The sequence below is a fragment of the Chenopodium quinoa genome, unplaced genomic scaffold, assembly GCF_001683475.1.
Source record: "Chenopodium quinoa cultivar QQ74 unplaced genomic scaffold, ASM168347v1, whole genome shotgun sequence".
NCBI lineage: Eukaryota > Viridiplantae > Streptophyta > Magnoliopsida > Caryophyllales > Amaranthaceae > Chenopodium > Chenopodium quinoa.
Window position 1 is genome coordinate 353,619 of NW_018743051.1, and position 16,741 is coordinate 370,359.

Below are 16,741 nucleotides of genomic sequence, written 5' to 3' on the forward strand. Positions count from 1 at the left end.
AACCCCATTCCAGGCACCTGTTGCAACTCCGTAACATTTACTCCTTTAATCTTTCAGCTCCATTACCCTCATTCCAGGCAAGGCCTAGATATGAACTATATTCATCTCATTCCTAATCTTTGATAAGATTACACATTGTTGCACGTATACTTCATACAATAATTCATATATAAACAACACAATAAAGACTAATAAGTAACTAAAAGACATGCAAATGATTAAAAAATCATTTACTCATGATTATTTAGTAATTAAGAGGTAAATAAATATTTTCTCGATTCATTATTTTCATGTATTTAATTATCAATTATCCGAATTTTCAAAAAAATTTCAATTCAATCCGATTCGATTTAATGTTTGAATCCGATATGAATTGATAATTCGATTTAGATTGAATTGAATTGAATTGAATTTCGGTTTTAATCCAAATTATGAACACCCCTACTTTTGTTTTACTGAAATGACACAAATAACCCTACTTGTTTAACCGAAAAGACAAGAATACCCTTTCGAGAAACAAACTTTTAAGTGTCAAACCTTTATTTTCTCCATCTCCATGCCCTTTCCTTTCTTGACTAAAATTGAACCAAACAAAGCTGGGGGGTGACTTTCCCTTTCCATGTCACAGTTCACTCCGCAACAATTTCCCAATTACAATCTTGAAACAATTTGATCTCCTTTTAATTCACAATTTACGGAATTTCATTTTGATAATAAGCTGTTTGATCAAATTCTTTCAACCATGGCGATGACAGTAGAAGGTTCATTTCTTTTCCTTTATAATCGTTTTCTATCTCCTAAATTCCTGTTTAATTCTATTGAATTTGATCCAATATTAATTTTTTTGCTTGATTAATTCAAATTTCGGTCATATATGCTTGCTATTTCGTTTCTGAATTGTTGAACCATAATGTTGGAGTTGTGAATTGTTTATAGTTTGGTGGTGAAGAAAGTTAGGGTTTCTCTTTCTTCATCGAATTTCAAGAGTTTGGTGGTAGATTTTGAATATATTTTCCTGATTGTTTCGATTGAAATTAGAGAAATATTGTACTGTACTACTGTAGTATGTTATCTTGATGATATTTCCAAAAAAAAAAAAAAAAAAAAAAAAAGCTGATGATTATTGTGCTGACTGTTTCTTGTTTGGTGCATTATTGTGGGCTTGCTGGCTATTGATTATTGCGTTCTCCTGCAGTGTAAGTGCCAATTTATTAGGAGCTTGTTTTGTATTATCCGCATTTGTTTAAAGCGAAGATTTTGACTTAGTTTGTGTAAATTTGCAGGCTTTGTGGGCTTGCCTTTACGTTCTCCGTCAGTATCATGTTGCAGATACTAGTATGGCTTCATGACTAGTTTCTATTTAGTTGTGTTTTGGGTTTAGATGAGTGCTTTGTGGACATTACTTAGTTCTCGCTTCTTGCTTCAAATTGATGTTTCTGTCTTAAGTAATTTTGCTTTATTTCTTCTAGTTTTGGGTGATCAATTTTCAGTTTGGATGGATCCAATGTATCCTTTGGTGCATATGCCACAGCTTTTTAACTAATATGAGATTGCAATTTTAAGAATTGCTCATCCTACTAAGATATTGTAAGCAAATAGTATGCGACCATACAAGTTCAACACATCACACATGTCTGTGTCCAAGTGTCACGTGTGTCCATATTTATAAAATTTTGCTTGTTTTTGGTCCAAAATAATGTGTTTAAGTGTCATACCTAGAGAGGAGTTTTGAGGGTTCTTGAGTTAAAATGTAGAGTTGAACTATCATTTCCGCATAGTTTTACCTTTGTACTTTTCTTTTGTGGTTTCGTATTATGAAAATCCACTGCGTGTTGAGACTTGAGAGCTATTATTTGGTGCTTTGAAGATTAAATTGATTAGTTTGTACAAATAAGCGGAATATGGATGTGCCTTTTTTTTTTTTTTTAAAAAAAAAAACTATGTTATCATACAACCCTATCAGAAAAACAATGAAAAATTGGAAGGTAAAAAGAGAATAGCATGTGCTCCCAGGATTTGGAAATTGAGTTTTGAGTTATGACACCAACTTTGTGAGTTGAAATGATGTCAAAGGTGGGTTAAGTAGGCAAGCCATGGGGAGATCGATTACTTGTAATGGGAGGGTAAATCAACTTCAACTTGATATTTTTTTACTTTCAAAAGTCGTCCCTATAAAAAAAAAGTGAGAAAAAAATCTTTTATAGGTCTTTCTTTAATATTGGAATTTATTATTTAAAGATTTTTTTTTTTTTTTTTTTTTTTTTTTTTTTTTTTTTTTTTTTTGCATTCTAAATGTATTCCTCTATACCATGAAGTCTCTTCTCACCTTCTATGATCCACATACCTCGGAAAAAGTAATATTAAATAATACTTGTAACTACTTTTTGAGGAGACCGATTGCATTTAATAATAAATTTTCCCTTACAAGGTTGGTCAAGTCGGGGTAAAATAATAGTTTATCCCTAATATTTTTTTTTTTTGAGAAAATAATAATAATAAAAAAAAAGGAAAACGAAGTAAATATGGGAAGAGCTTTATGGATTGGTAAGCAAAAGCATGGCTAAAGGACTATATAGATAGGGAAGTGTGTAGGGGAGGGAGGAAACTCTTGAGACTTTGAGAACATCGAAATTACCATAGGGAATAAAGCATAAGGAGTATGAAATATTATAGGAGATTGTAGGTTTTCTTTTTTAAATTAAAAGCAACTCCTATCCTAAGGAAATCTCTTGGTGACATATAGAAGAATGTGTGGAATTTGGACTCATTTCTTTTAGTGCAATATTGATAAAGAGATACTGACATTGATGAGCAAACTAGAAGTTAATTTTAAAAATGGAAAAAAAAAATGTCCTTTGATGTCAATAACTTTAGTCAGGTTAGGTGTTGCAATTGTTGAGATCTTATCTTGGAATGGAGTACTTGTGAAAGGGCTACAAGGAGTTTTATGATTTAAATATAATTTCTTATCCTTGGGAGATTGCCTTTTCAAGTTATGAATCTAAGGTAGGCTGTATACCTTCTTCAAATAGTTTTCCAAAAAGTAAATAAACTACTATGCATCACTAGCGTATTCAATTATTGTTATGCTATGTAAAACATCTCACACTATTGTGCTATATTTGACATTCACTTCACTGTCCAATTTATCAAAAGTGCTCCCTCTTGAATGTCCATCCTTAATAAGGTACTAGTGGTGTGATAGATTCAACAATCCACATCACAAACACACGAGTTTAAGATAGAACAAAGAAAATCAGCTAGCAAAAGATAATAGTTTGATTGAATGGTTTATAGTAACTTTAGGTTACAACTCTCTAATTAAGTATCTTGACTCTTGAGGATACAAATCTCAAATACACAAGTCTAGTCACATGCCTTTCTTACTACCCAACTTTCAATATATATCCAATGCAAAACTACCAAAAGCAACTTACATTTGATTGTTTTCGTCTCATTCAACATTACAATGCTACTACACTGCTCCACTCATCCTCCCATTTCAGAAAATCAGACATTAATTGGATTGTCCTCTTGCGCAGTTGCGCCACTTTTGCCTCCACTGCTTGTGATGTGGCTTTTTGAAAGACTTGCTTGCCGTGCTTTCCCTTTCTCTGATATTGGAAGCGTATTGGCGGCTTAGGTGGTCCGACCATTGGGTCCTTTAAAACTAGTTGCTTATTAAAATCCTTGCTAGGTAAAACCTTATGATATAAAGCCATAGCAGGGAAAAAAGTGCTATTATCTATTTTATGCTCTTGTATATTGCCTAAATTTTGTCTAGAGAAAAGGGAAAGAGTTTAGTGAGTGCAAAATACGTATAATATTTCCTTTGAAATTAACATAGATCATGATGACGACACATCCCAGTTTTCTGTACCAATTACTTAGTTTGATGAAATGAACCTAATTAACTATATTCACTTGATTGAAAATATTGGAAGTTTGTCTTATGTGAAAGTTATGTGTGAACAAGAGTTTTTGTTATAGGTTTTTGGTTTTATCCCTGTGATATACCCTTTATTTACTTTATACAACCAATATCATCTCCATAAACATATATTCTATTACTTTGTTTATCCCTTAATCCTCATGTATATTTTTCTTTATTGACTTGAGACATACATACTCTTGTCCAGCTTCATAAAAGGCTCATTTTTGTATGGTTTGATGATGTAGCGGAATCTGTTTAATATATTATTATTTTTATAAATGAACAACTATACATCTTGTGTTCCTTGAAGATAACAAAAATAAATTTTTTGTTGAATTGCTAAGAAGTTCACAATAAAGTTTAGATATTTCGACTTAGATCTAACATTGTTTGCCAAATACATTAAGATGCTAAACACACTTAGGTATGATGCATCGTGCCTATGAAAAATAAGTATTACTTCTTCATGAGGTCAGAATGGGTCATCTTTCATCTTCAAAGATCAATAGTACGTCCCCAATTATGCCTCACCTAGAACGTGTTCTTCTCTTGTGGGAGGGGGGGGGGGTCGCTGCTTTTGGATTCATTTTTTATGCCCCGTTGATCGTTTTTAAGGGAAAAATGAATTTGCTACGTCTACAGTATACAATGCTTATATCTTCTGTGTTCAAATTTGGGAGCAACATTTCCATACAAGTGAATATGAGCTGTCTATTGCATTCATCTTATTGAATGCCACAGATTGATCTAAGAATATATTTTTCAATTTATCATTATTCTTTTAATAAATAAAAATTATAAAGGTCAATTTAGAATATTTTGTAAAGCCTCTTTAGCTGTGTTATTGTAATTGTATGATATTATTATCTTAAAACTAAGAGTGATTTCTCTATCATTAGATTTCAGCGATCTGGATAGTTACAAAGTCTCAACAATGATGCAATTCTTAAAAGTGTTCAAATTCTTATCATTAGATTTGTCCATCCAAATTGTGCTTTAGGGATGCCCTTTTGTGGTGTTAGTACCATTTCATTAAGGTATCCCATATTATTTGGGATTTTCTACTAATAAATATTCAGCTTTTATTGGGAGTTTATTTGACCCTCGGTTGAAAAGGTCACTTCATCACGAGATGAATTGGAATATTATTAGTGGGGTGTTTGGTTTGGTCCATTGTATTATAAATTGAGAGGATGCTGATTAGCTACTATATCAGTTCCACTGATACTAGTCATGATTTGGTAAGCTTTTTAATTTTGACTGGATGGCTCTATTCTGATAGTTTATACACGTTTTCCAGATCTATCTTGTGCAACTGCACTTTGTCCAGTCTCTGCTTGATATATTAAAATTCTTTGACTAATGTTTATTTGTTGCAGGCTTGTGCAATTTACAGTAACTGGTGGCCTTTGTTGTCAGGTATGTTCTGGTATCTGTACATTATAGAACAGAATTTGATTATACTTGCATTGCATTTTGATGACTAGGTTGTTATGTTTCTTGTAGCTCTAATGTATGTGGTAGTTCCTATGCCATGCATGTTCTTTGGAGGTGGCTCCACGCAATTCTTAGTAAGTCGAGATGGTGGAGGGTAAGACTGACTATCACTTTATATTACATCAAATCATCAATTGGCATTTTGTAGTAATGGTGTCCAATATATGCCTGCTCAGATAGTGGTGGTTTGGGATACCTGTATCTGTGTTAGGTGAAAGTATGTGTGAAAGTATGGCAAGCCTAGAATATATGGTGAATTGACTAACTTCAGCTCATGTAGCATATTGTTTTTGATAGCTTAATATGTTATTGATGATATGTAGATATTTTACCAGAGCCTTGTAGCCTGTAGACATTGGTGGTTTCATAGTGTGCAAGATGACTTTTACAGAACTTTTGAATGTCTTCATCTTGTAATGAAAGACTAAATTGAGTCTGCTGTGTTTATAATGAGCTGTCTGTCTGTCCCCTTTTCAGAATTAAATTGATAACGTATATTGTCCTTGTAAAGCCCTATTTAGTTTACACTATGAAAAAACCTGGATTGATTACAGTTATTCATTACTTGCACATGTAAACCAATGGGCAAACTAGTAAATCATGTCAGATACTTTGTAAACACTATTAACTATGTGGGTGTGAGACAATGGAGAAGATGGGACTCATTGGCGCCCCGGCAGAAGGAAAGGCATAGGGAAGATAGAGATAGAGAGAAAATCAATTGACGGAAAGGTACATGAGGAGAGAGAGAGATAGAGGGAAAGTTATATTTTGACTTCTTAATGGTATTATTTCCAATTTCACAATATTTACAAAAAATGTTATGTTATACACTTTGGTAATTGTATCACTATAATCCGCCTAGAACACCTTTGCACTGTGAATAGAAGAATTGGACACAATAAGATTCGATGCTTTGCAATTATGTATGGAGAGTAATTAAGATGATGAGGGTGAATAATGTGTATTTTTGTTTTGATAAGAAGAAATCAAGCATGCCCTATTCTTTAAGGTGTCGATATTTAGAATTAAGTGAGGGAATAGCTTCGTAATATTTTACCGCAATTATGTTGAAGCCAATGTTATTTTCCTTTAGCCTTTATTGTTCTCGGAATGAAATTTATAGCTAGCCTTAAATATGATAGGTTTTACATTGCTATGTGCCTATATGACCCATAGGTAAATGTTTTTGTGAGCATTATGTATATTTCATGAATTATTGTTGGTTATTCAGTTGTCTACGTTTTCACTATATGTGGGTACATGCTAGATGCCTGGCAGCATATTGCATATTGTTTGACTCTTTGCTAGAGTTCCATTTTTATTCTCTATGTGTGTTTATTTGCAGTTGGATAGATGCTGCCAAGTTCTTGACGGGAGCTTCCGCCGTGGGAAGCATTGCAATTCCTATGATTCTTAGACATGCCCATCTGATAGAGACTGGAGCGATGCTCATTGAATTAGCATCTTTCTTTTTATTTGTCTGTACTGTCTTGTGCTTTCACCGTGCTAGTCTTGATGACGATTGGTAGGAAGGAATGAAATATTGAGCTGTCTGGAGTTGATAGAAGCAGGAGGCTTTTGGTATCCGTCGGTAGCTGTTGGAAAAAATGGTGTGATATGACTGTACACTAGTACATAAAAAGCTTTAGTAATTTACGCTATCATGTCAAGCAAATGTATATTTTGGGTTGTGGTGTTTATTAAAGTAACATACTAATTCATGTATAAACTTATTTCCTACCTTTTTCAATTGTTGAGTTCAACTAATGTATCAATTCAATGTTGTGGTATTTAATTGAAGTAAGATTTCTCATTCTACCAAGATTGAACTAGTCAACTTAACCTTTTTTTTTTTTTTTTTTGAACTAGTCAACTTAACTTAATTTCTGAAGTTCTTACATATTTTCTGATACTACCTTCGATTCATTTTACTTGCAATAAAGTACAAGTTTTCGGAAACCAAGGCAAAAGATTGAAAACATGATTATGGAAAAATAAGGGTATGTGATTAACTATTAATCTAACAAAAAAAAAAAATCAAACTTAAATAAATTAAATAGCCTACCACCACCAACACCATCAAGCATCACCCAACAAACCCCGACGCACCACCACCACCTCACACACCCAATAAACCGTCGAACGCACCCCACCACTTCACGCACCCAGCAACCCGCCGACGCACCACCACCACCCCACGAACCCAGCGACCTGCCGACCCACCACCACCACCCCATGCACCCAGCATTGCCGATCCACCAACCCACCAAACCAATGAAACCAAACCCACGAAACCAACCCACGAAACCCGCCGATCTGAAACCACGAAACCTGACCCACGAATCAAACCCACGACGCCGCCGCTCTGCAACCCCCCGCCGCCGATCTGCAACCACGAACCCAGCACTGCCGATTCACCAACCCAGCAAACCCATGAAACCAAACCCACGAAACTAACCCACGAAACCCGCCGATCTACCCGACCCACTACAACCCCCCGCCGCTCGTAACACCATGAAGCCACCATGAAAATGGGGTTGGGGGAGGAAAGAGAATATTAAATGGGATGATAGTTTAATTAATTAAGGTTGGGGTTTAATTTAATGAAATCAGATTTGTAATTTAATAAGGGTGTTTAAGAAAAAAAGTAAGGGCATATATGTCATTTTATAGGCCACAAGTTACCAAATAAGGAAAAAAAATTGTTGCAAGTAATTTGAACCACCCCAAAATGGAAATTGTTGCAAGTAAAATGAAACGGAGGTAGAAGTTTCCAAAAGTTTAAATTAAATGGGGTTAAACTCTATTTAAGATTTGTGAAGGTAAATTGGTGAAATACCGTCATTTAAACTACTGTAATTTTTTCTTAAAGAAATGGGGTTATTATTAAAAGTTTCAAACAATCTCCAACAATATTTATCTTGTTTATAATCTTTGATAAGATTATTTTAGACGTATTTATCTAGTTCATAATCTTTAATAAGATTATTTTAGACATTGTTGCACTATTTCATACAAAGTATAATTCATACACAATAAATATAGAAAAATAAGTGACTATAAGAGATGCAAATTATTAAAAATCAATTAATAATGATTATTAAATACTCCCTCTATTTTTTATTTTTTATTTTTTTATTTTTTTTTATTTGCATCACTTGCAAGTGCGCGGAGTTTTAGGAGAATGAATTAATAATGTAAGTGGATGAATAATTTATTATGGTAAAAGTAATGTGGGGACCATGAAAGTAAAAGTATGTGAGAGAGTAGTGGGGACCATGAGATTGACAAATGATAAATTAATTTGAGTAGGGTTTAAAATAAGAGAGAGAAATAATAAAATATAGTGTAAAGTTACTATATATAGAAGTGATGCAAATAAAAAAACACCCATAAAAGGAAAGAGATGCAAATAAAAAAAAAAGCCGAAGGGAGTAACTAACTAAGAGACAAGTCAGTGTTCACTTGCTTTATTATTTTCATGTACAAGTTTGAATCTTAAATAAGGAGCAATTAAAGGTTTGTTCTGATTTATTGAAATGAACTGATTTGGATTGAACTGAATTGAATAGAGCTGAAATGAATTGTTTATGAGAGAAGGAAATTGAAAACTGAACTGAACTGCAATTAAACTGAAAAGAACAGGCTCTAAGTTTGAATCTATAATATGGAGCAATTAATTATTATTAGACGTTATGGAAGATATAAGGTCTTGAATCTACAACAATGACACAAGAAGAGAGCACACCAAAAAAAAAGGAACTTTTTTTCTCCAGAAAATAAATCCACAATAGTTAGAAAAATCAAGCAAGATATAGGCAAGTCAAATATTTTTAAGATTTGTATATTTTGAAGGTAAAAATGAATATAAATAATTCCACCTTTGCATGGTCGAACAATAACAATCTCACCTTTGTACATCATCTTTTTTTTAACAAACCTTTTTACTAATAACCTGTTAAACATGTTAAAATATATATATTTTTAATTATTATTTTAAAGCCACGTATTGCACAATAATTGGTAAAAATAAATAAAAAGTTTAAAATAAAATAAAAAAAACATGTAATTTTTTTTTAAAAAAGAAAAAGCCCACCACCACCAGCCACCGTGAAACCCTAACCTTAGCTCCACCCAAAACCACCCCTTCGAACAAAACCCACCTCCGAAATCACCCCCAAAACCACCATAACCACCATAGGCCGAATCCACCACCCCGAAAACCCCACCTAGCAGCCGTGAACCTGCCGAAACACCACCCAGACGTCGAAAACCCGCCAAAAACTCCACCCAGCCGCCGAAAACAAGTCGAAAGCTCCATCCCAGCCGCCAAAAACTCCATCCCAACCTCCCTAGCCACCCCGAAAACCCCCCTTAAACACCTTATAAACTCAACCCTGCTGTCGGCCGGCCATTTTCGGAGGTTGAAGAGGGTGGCCGACCAGTTTTGGTGGTGGCTGGGGTAGGACAAGGGTTTCACGGTGGGGCTTGTTGACTGTTTTTTTTATTAAAAAAATGAAATAAACCTATTAAAAATTGTCATGTGGCATGCATATAGCCTACAAAAAACGGTTACCAACAAGTAATGGTATGTAAAAAGAAAATGACATATTGTCTCGTAATAATCAAAAGGTAGGATATTATTGTCGGACCACGCAAAGGTGAGATTATTTGTTTCCATTTTTCCTATTTTGAAGGGTGAATTTTCATTCTTACCATTTGTGTACCATATGCGTGCCACTTCTTTTGCATTGATTATTACTCGTATATAATGAAATTTGATCTATTATTTAAAATTAAAATTTATGATAAAGTCAACCAATAAAAACAAGTAGTACGCCTACAAGATGTAGAATAGAGTAAAAATTCTCTCTCCTCTCTCCTTCCCCCTCTCTCCAAAACCCTAGCCTCCATTATTGAATTTTGAACGGGCTTCCATCGGTTTTAACCGGTGGAAAGCCCCAATTCTTGTTTCTTTAAAGTTTTTTTTAGGTTTATAATAATGCTTCCTCCTAAAAAGGAGGAACTTTTCTCCCTCGAAAGAAAGAGTTTTCGATGTCCTTCGAAAGACAAGGGTTTTTCGACCTCCTTCGAAAGACAAGGATTATCTCCTCTTTTCGAAGGAGAAAAATCCTAGTTTTGAATCCATGATATTAGATCTAATGGATTGTCGTGAAATTATTTCGTTGGTGAAAAAGTTATCAAGTTTTCGAATACAGATAGATGAATTAGAAGGAAAACATCCTGATAGAAGTGTGGCGTGCCTAACAAAAATAAACCTAACTATACCACTACTATGTAGACAGGCAAGCAAGGGTCAGATCCCAAGAGACTATGGTTCAACTAATTAAATCAACTCAAGCAATTACTAAGCAAGTAACCAATTCAAATAAGTAAGAATCAATTTCTAAAGAACTAATTAAAACGATTAAATCTAAACAATATGACAAATTAATGCTAAAAACATCCAAGATCAAGCATCACCACGAATACAATTAATGCAATAGTCGTTCTACCCTAACACATAATTCAATTGATTAAAGAGGAAAAGTAATCCCTGAATAGTACCAATGGTCTCTCCCGAGTTATCAATGGCTTCAATTCTCTAATTACAATCAAGCCTACTTCAGTGGAATCATGTAAATTAAAAACCTTAAGCACATTACTCTAACTTCTTAATCATCCATTCAACTACTCTCGTGATGAACTTCAAACCCTTAATTGATTTATTCAAATCCGTCAAAACCCAACTCCTGTTGCGATTAAAACCATGGATTAATAACAATATCAATTACCCCTAATCTAGTATTGACATGAGCACAATCAATTAAGCAAATTAATTGCAATTATTATTAGAGAATTTAAAGAATTAATTCATGCATAAATCATATTCGGGTTCTGCTAGATCTTGGAATAGGGAAACTACTCGCACATATTAATGAAAACAATAACAAGAATTACAGAAAACATAATTGATAATAAAAGGAATTAAAAAGAATAAGAAAATACCAAATCTTGAATTATGAGAGATACATGAAGAAACTTGAGTGCATAATCTTGAATTACAATGAAAATAAAGTTTAGAGAGAAAACTAGGGTTCTAAGATGATAGATAATGAAATTAAAATGATCAAGAGTATTTATAAGAAGGCTAAAATATAGGATAGAATAAGGAAAGAAATCGGATTAAAACCGACTAAATTCGTCCAGGCATGGGCATGTCACACAAGACATGCCCGTGCCTAAAGTCAAAATTAATTTTTCTTCAATCTCCAGCGAGACATGGGCATGTCAAAATTTGACATGGGCATGTCTCGCTGGGCCAAATTCACTCGACGAGGCATGGGCATGCCCGTATTCAACATGGCCATGCTTCCCTCAGCACGTAGCTGCTGCTAGCTCGAAACACTCGACTCGACATGGGCATGCCTCAAATGAACATGGGCGTGCCTCATATGAAACTTCAACTTCCAACTTTCTGCCTTCTCAAAATACGTACATTGACATGCCCATGTCTTTGAGTGACATGGGCGTGTCTGGATGGAAATTACCCTTAAGTGAATTCAACTTCAAACTTTGGCTTTCTAGGTGAATTGCAAGCTATATGATCACGATCCGCAACTCCGTAAAACTTCCAAAAATCTTCGTTAAATCCCGAAATACGTCAAAAACAACGAATCTACCCATAAAAGCATCGTATGATCACAACTAAACCAAATCAAGCCAAAATAAGCCATGAAAAACTAATCTAGACTCGAAAACTACCTAAAAAGACTCTAAAAACACGTATTATACACGACTTATCATCACATCCTGACGACTACAAAGAATCGTTTGATTGTCTCTCTAACAAAGCTGTATTTTCCAGCGATATAAGCGGGAGATGTTCAAACAAGATCCCACATGAATATGTTTTATCGTATCTATAAACCACAAAAGCGAGTCAAAGCATGTTATGTGAATAATGTAAAAGTCAAACGGTGTCAACTAAAAAAACTGAGAAAATATATTTTACCATGAACGAAACAATAATTACCTCTATATAAGTATATCTTTTTGACATAGTGATATTTAATTTATTAATCTATCCAAATCCTACAAGTTCATACAAGGATTCACGCTAAATATTACTCATAAATTCTAAATTCATAATCCCAACAAATTAATTTTCATAAAGACTAAGGGCCTGTTCTCTTCGGCTTATTTTTATTGCAGTTCTGTTCAGTTTATAATTTCCTTCTCTCATAAAATATTCAATTTAGTTGAGCTCAGTTCAATAAATCAGAACAAGCCCTAAGCTTTAGAATAATAAAATATAGTAGATAGGGATAATAAATAAAAACTACTTTACTTTTTTTTTTTGAAACCAACTACTATATCTAGCATTAGTGAAGTAAAAAAAAAGAAAAGTGTATTAGTGAGGTAAAGTGATGATGTTGAGTATTGACAATGACTCAATGCAAGTATCCAAAATGTAAGTTTGAAACATCAGCATACAAAAGTTCCCATAGAGGCAAAAACCAACATAAAGGACGTAAAATGAAGTTAATTAGAACGTTTGCAATTTTAGTGAAACGGAGAAAATAACAAACGGTATCAGACTACCAGCACTTAATGAAAAGGCAAAAACCAACACAAAGGACGTAAAATGGAATTAATTAGAATGTTTGCAATTTTAGTGAAACGGAGAAACTAACATACCGTACCAGACTACCAGGCTACCAGCTCTCTACGAAAAGGGATAGAAAATAAGTGAAATTGTTGGTCCCAATTCAATTTTGAGTGCATGCATATTAAGGATATATTTTGGTAGGATATATTTTGGGAATATTTGATATTATCTTTTATTGTGTTTCCTAATTTCTAGTAACCTAATTAAGGTAACTCTAGGAATTAGCTTTATATATATACTTTTGCCTCAATGAATGAAAGATCAAGCCGTATGTTTGTGCAATTCTACATGGTATCGGAGCAGGTTTGATTTTTTTTTTCTTTCCTGTGATAAACAATGGCCGGCGGTGATGAGACACCACCTCCGCCACCTCAAAAAATAGAACCCAATTCACCTTTCTACCTCGGACCGCAAGATCGGCTCGAGGATTACATCACCTCTCAACGCCTCAAACTCGATAACTTTCATGATTGGTCTCATGTCGTACGTATTGCGTTGTCTTCTCGAAGGAAATTTGGTTTTCTTGATGGCAGTATTACCACCTTCTCACCACCGTGTACGAAGGGTGATTAGATTACCATTCACTGTATGCTTGTTTCTTGGTTAATGAACACTATTGACCCAGAGGTAAAATCTATGCTTTCTCAATATGATGATGCAAAGAAACTTTGGGATGATTTACATGAACGTTTTTGTCTTGTTAATGGACCAAGAATTCAACAAATAAAATCTGACATAAATCGATGTGAGCAATTGAAGAGTATATCTGTTGCGGTGTATTATAGTAAATTATGTGTTTTGTGGGATGAACTTGATAGACTCGAACCTTTAATTCCTTGCAAGTGTGGACATTATTCTTGTAATGTGGGGAAACAGCATGCCGATCGACGTGACGGGGATCGTCTCCAACAATTTTTGTTAGGCTTATACTCTGACTATTATGCCTCACTTCGATCTACTTTGCTATCCCAAGACCCTCTGCCATCTTTAAACAGGGCATATCAACAGGTTTCACAAGATGAGAAAGTACGAGGCGTTGCCCGCCTCAAAGAGGACCCTCCTCCAGCACTGGGCTTTGCTGTACGGACTGGTGCAGGGAGGGTCGTGGCGGTTCAGATAGGCAGCAGGTTCCGGTGTGTGAGAAGTGCAAGAAGGTGGGACACGAGACCACCAAATGTTGGTCAGATAAAATCTGCACTTTTTGTAAAAAACGGGGGCATGAAGAGAACCGTTGCTATGACAAATATGGTTGGCCAGAAGGGGCTGCCGGCAGTCGGGGGGGCAACCTTCGGCAGGGTGATATGAATTTTGATGGATATAACCTTCAATCGCAGTTGAAAGGTTTGGAATCTTGAGTCTCGGTCAAGAAACGCTAAGCAACACGAGCTTAAAACCTAAACTAGGCCAAGAATACACAAGTACAAGCTTACGTAAAACTTTATAAATTTCAAATCAATCAATCATACTTTTCGTTAAACACCATCACGTATTTATAAGATAAATAATTAGCCTAAAAATCGGTAAAACAAATTCTAATCTAACTAGGAAACTAACTCTAACTTGTAAAGATAATGTTTTGCAAATATGATCTTTAAAGTTAAGCTTATCTTATACTAACCGAATTAAACTAACAAAAATATCCTAATAAATTCGGTCATCTAATAATAAACTAAAAATAACAATAAAAATAATTATAATAACAATATTGATGCCTTGGAACCGCATCATACTCCCCCTCTTGAAATAAAAACTTGTCCCAAGTTTTTTAGCAAATCATGGAACCAAGATATCATCCAAATTAATCGAACATGAGCTAAAAGAATATGTCTCCATCCAACCACGTCATGCTTATATTTTACACCAATGAATGCACCACAAACTTCAATTGAATGCTCCAAAATTTTAATTGATGACACACCTTTGTCAATGCAATCAATATAATGGAAATAATACGTGAAAATATTTGTATCCCAATTATCACCATAAAAGGAAGTTGTAGAAATTTGACTTTTTGCTACCAAGTTAGGTAGTTCAAATGTAACCTCCTCGTCAACAAAACTAGACAAATATACACTTTTGTGCTCCATAATTTCTTTTTCTTCTACCAGTTGTTCATGAGATTGCTCTAAAATTGGATTTGTAAGATTATCACTCGGTAAAGATACAATCTTTTCCTCGTATATAGCCTCAACAATTGGTTGCTCTAGTGTCTCTTTCTCATAAGACATATCTTGTACACCACATCTCACGTCACGAATTTGAAAACGAGCATCAATTCTATCCAAACATTCATTCATTTTCTTGATTTCCATCATAAATGCTTCAAACCAACTTTTATTTTCCATGTTTATGTGGATGAGAAAACACACAAAACCAGTCCAGAAATTGATCGAAAGTACGAGGACCAAAACCTAATGAAAACACCTCAAAAAATTCTGAAATTTTGGATACTGCTAGCTCTATCTGTCTAAAATACTCGACCAAAAATTCAGAAAAAAATTCCCAGCCAAGTAATCGCAGTTTATTTTTTCCTCAACAATGGCAGATTAATTTGATTTTTGACCAGGTGTAAAGAATTAACCCAGTTTAATAGCTATTCTTCTCGAAAAATTCTCAAATTTTTCAGGTGAAAACTAGACAAAAGAATCACCTCAAAATCTTTAGAAACGAAGGAGAACCAAGTCGATCAATATGACATTCGAAACTGAGATTTTTGACACAAATTGTCAAACTCGTCCCTCGTCAAACAGCAGCCACACCAATTTGATATGAATTTTGATGGATATAACCTTCAATCGCAGTTGAAAGGTTTGGAATCTTGAGTCTCGGTCAAGAAACGCTAAGCAACACGAGCTTAAAACCTAAACTAGGCCAATAATACACAAGCACAAGCTTACGTAAAACTTTATAAATTTCAAATCAATCAATCATACTTTTCGTTAAACACCATCACGTATTTATAAGATAAATAATTAGCCTAAAAATCGGTAAAACAAATTCTAATCTAACTAGGAAACTAACTCTAACTTGTAAAGATAATGTTTTGCAAATATGATCTTTAAAGTTAAGCTTATCTTATACTAACCGAATTAAACTAACAAAAATATCCTAATAAATTCGGTCATCTAATAATAAACTAAAAATAACAATAAAAATAATTATAATAACAATATTGATGCCTTGGAACCGCATCACAAGCTGTGGTCGCGGTGGTCCGGTGAAGGCCAATGCGGTCACAGGCAGTGGCTCAAGTACAGCCGACACAAGTTCTTTTGTTTCGGGTCGGTTATTTTCTAGTGAACAGTGGAAGACGATTACAGGATTGATGGGTAATGCTACAATTTTTGATAATCGTTTGAGTGGTAAGTTCGATGATACCTCTTGGATTATTGATACAGGAGCTACGCATCATGTAACAAGAGAAAAACATTGGCTTTTTGACACAAAAAGCTTTGAGTGCCCAGTTGGATTGCCTAATGGAGACACTGTGTCGGCATCTCTTATTGGCTCTGTTTGTTTATTGGACAAGATTACTCTCACCGGAGTACTCTATGTCCCTAATTTGAGTTGCAACTTGATTTCTGTTTCGCAACTAAACGATGATATTAATTGCACTATCGAATTTAACTCTTATA

At 34.4% G+C, this 16,741-nt stretch overlaps 1 protein-coding gene across 2 annotated transcripts; it reads left to right on the forward strand.

Annotated features, from left to right (window-relative positions):
• The first annotated feature begins 546 nt into the window (after positions 1-546).
• LOC110730970 (vacuolar protein sorting-associated protein 55 homolog) lies at positions 547-7,252 on the forward strand. 2 transcript variants are annotated; one of them, XM_021910819.1, is made up of 5 exons: positions 547-761; positions 1,284-1,335; positions 5,314-5,353; positions 5,441-5,525; positions 6,780-7,252. In XM_021910819.1, the coding sequence occupies exons 2-5, from the start codon at positions 1,321-1,323 to the stop codon at positions 6,961-6,963; spliced, it is 324 nt and encodes a 107-aa protein (XP_021766511.1). In that variant the 5' UTR covers positions 547-761; positions 1,284-1,320; the 3' UTR covers positions 6,964-7,252. The 2 variants fall into 2 exon arrangements, with proteins under 2 accessions (XP_021766511.1, XP_021766512.1); XM_021910820.1 differs by lacking the exon at positions 547-761 and adding an exon at positions 785-1,196.
• Positions 7,253-16,741: the final 9,489 nt, after the last annotated feature.

Excerpts from the sequence above, each read along its gene's own strand:
- LOC110730970 (XM_021910819.1), top strand. Across the intron at positions 5,354-5,440 it reads CTGGTGGCCTTTGTTGTCAG|CTCTAATGTATGTGGTAGTT; the intron begins GTATGTTCTGGT and ends TGTTTCTTGTAG. Across the intron at positions 5,526-6,779 it reads GTAAGTCGAGATGGTGGAGG|TTGGATAGATGCTGCCAAGT; the intron begins GTAAGACTGACT and ends GTTTATTTGCAG.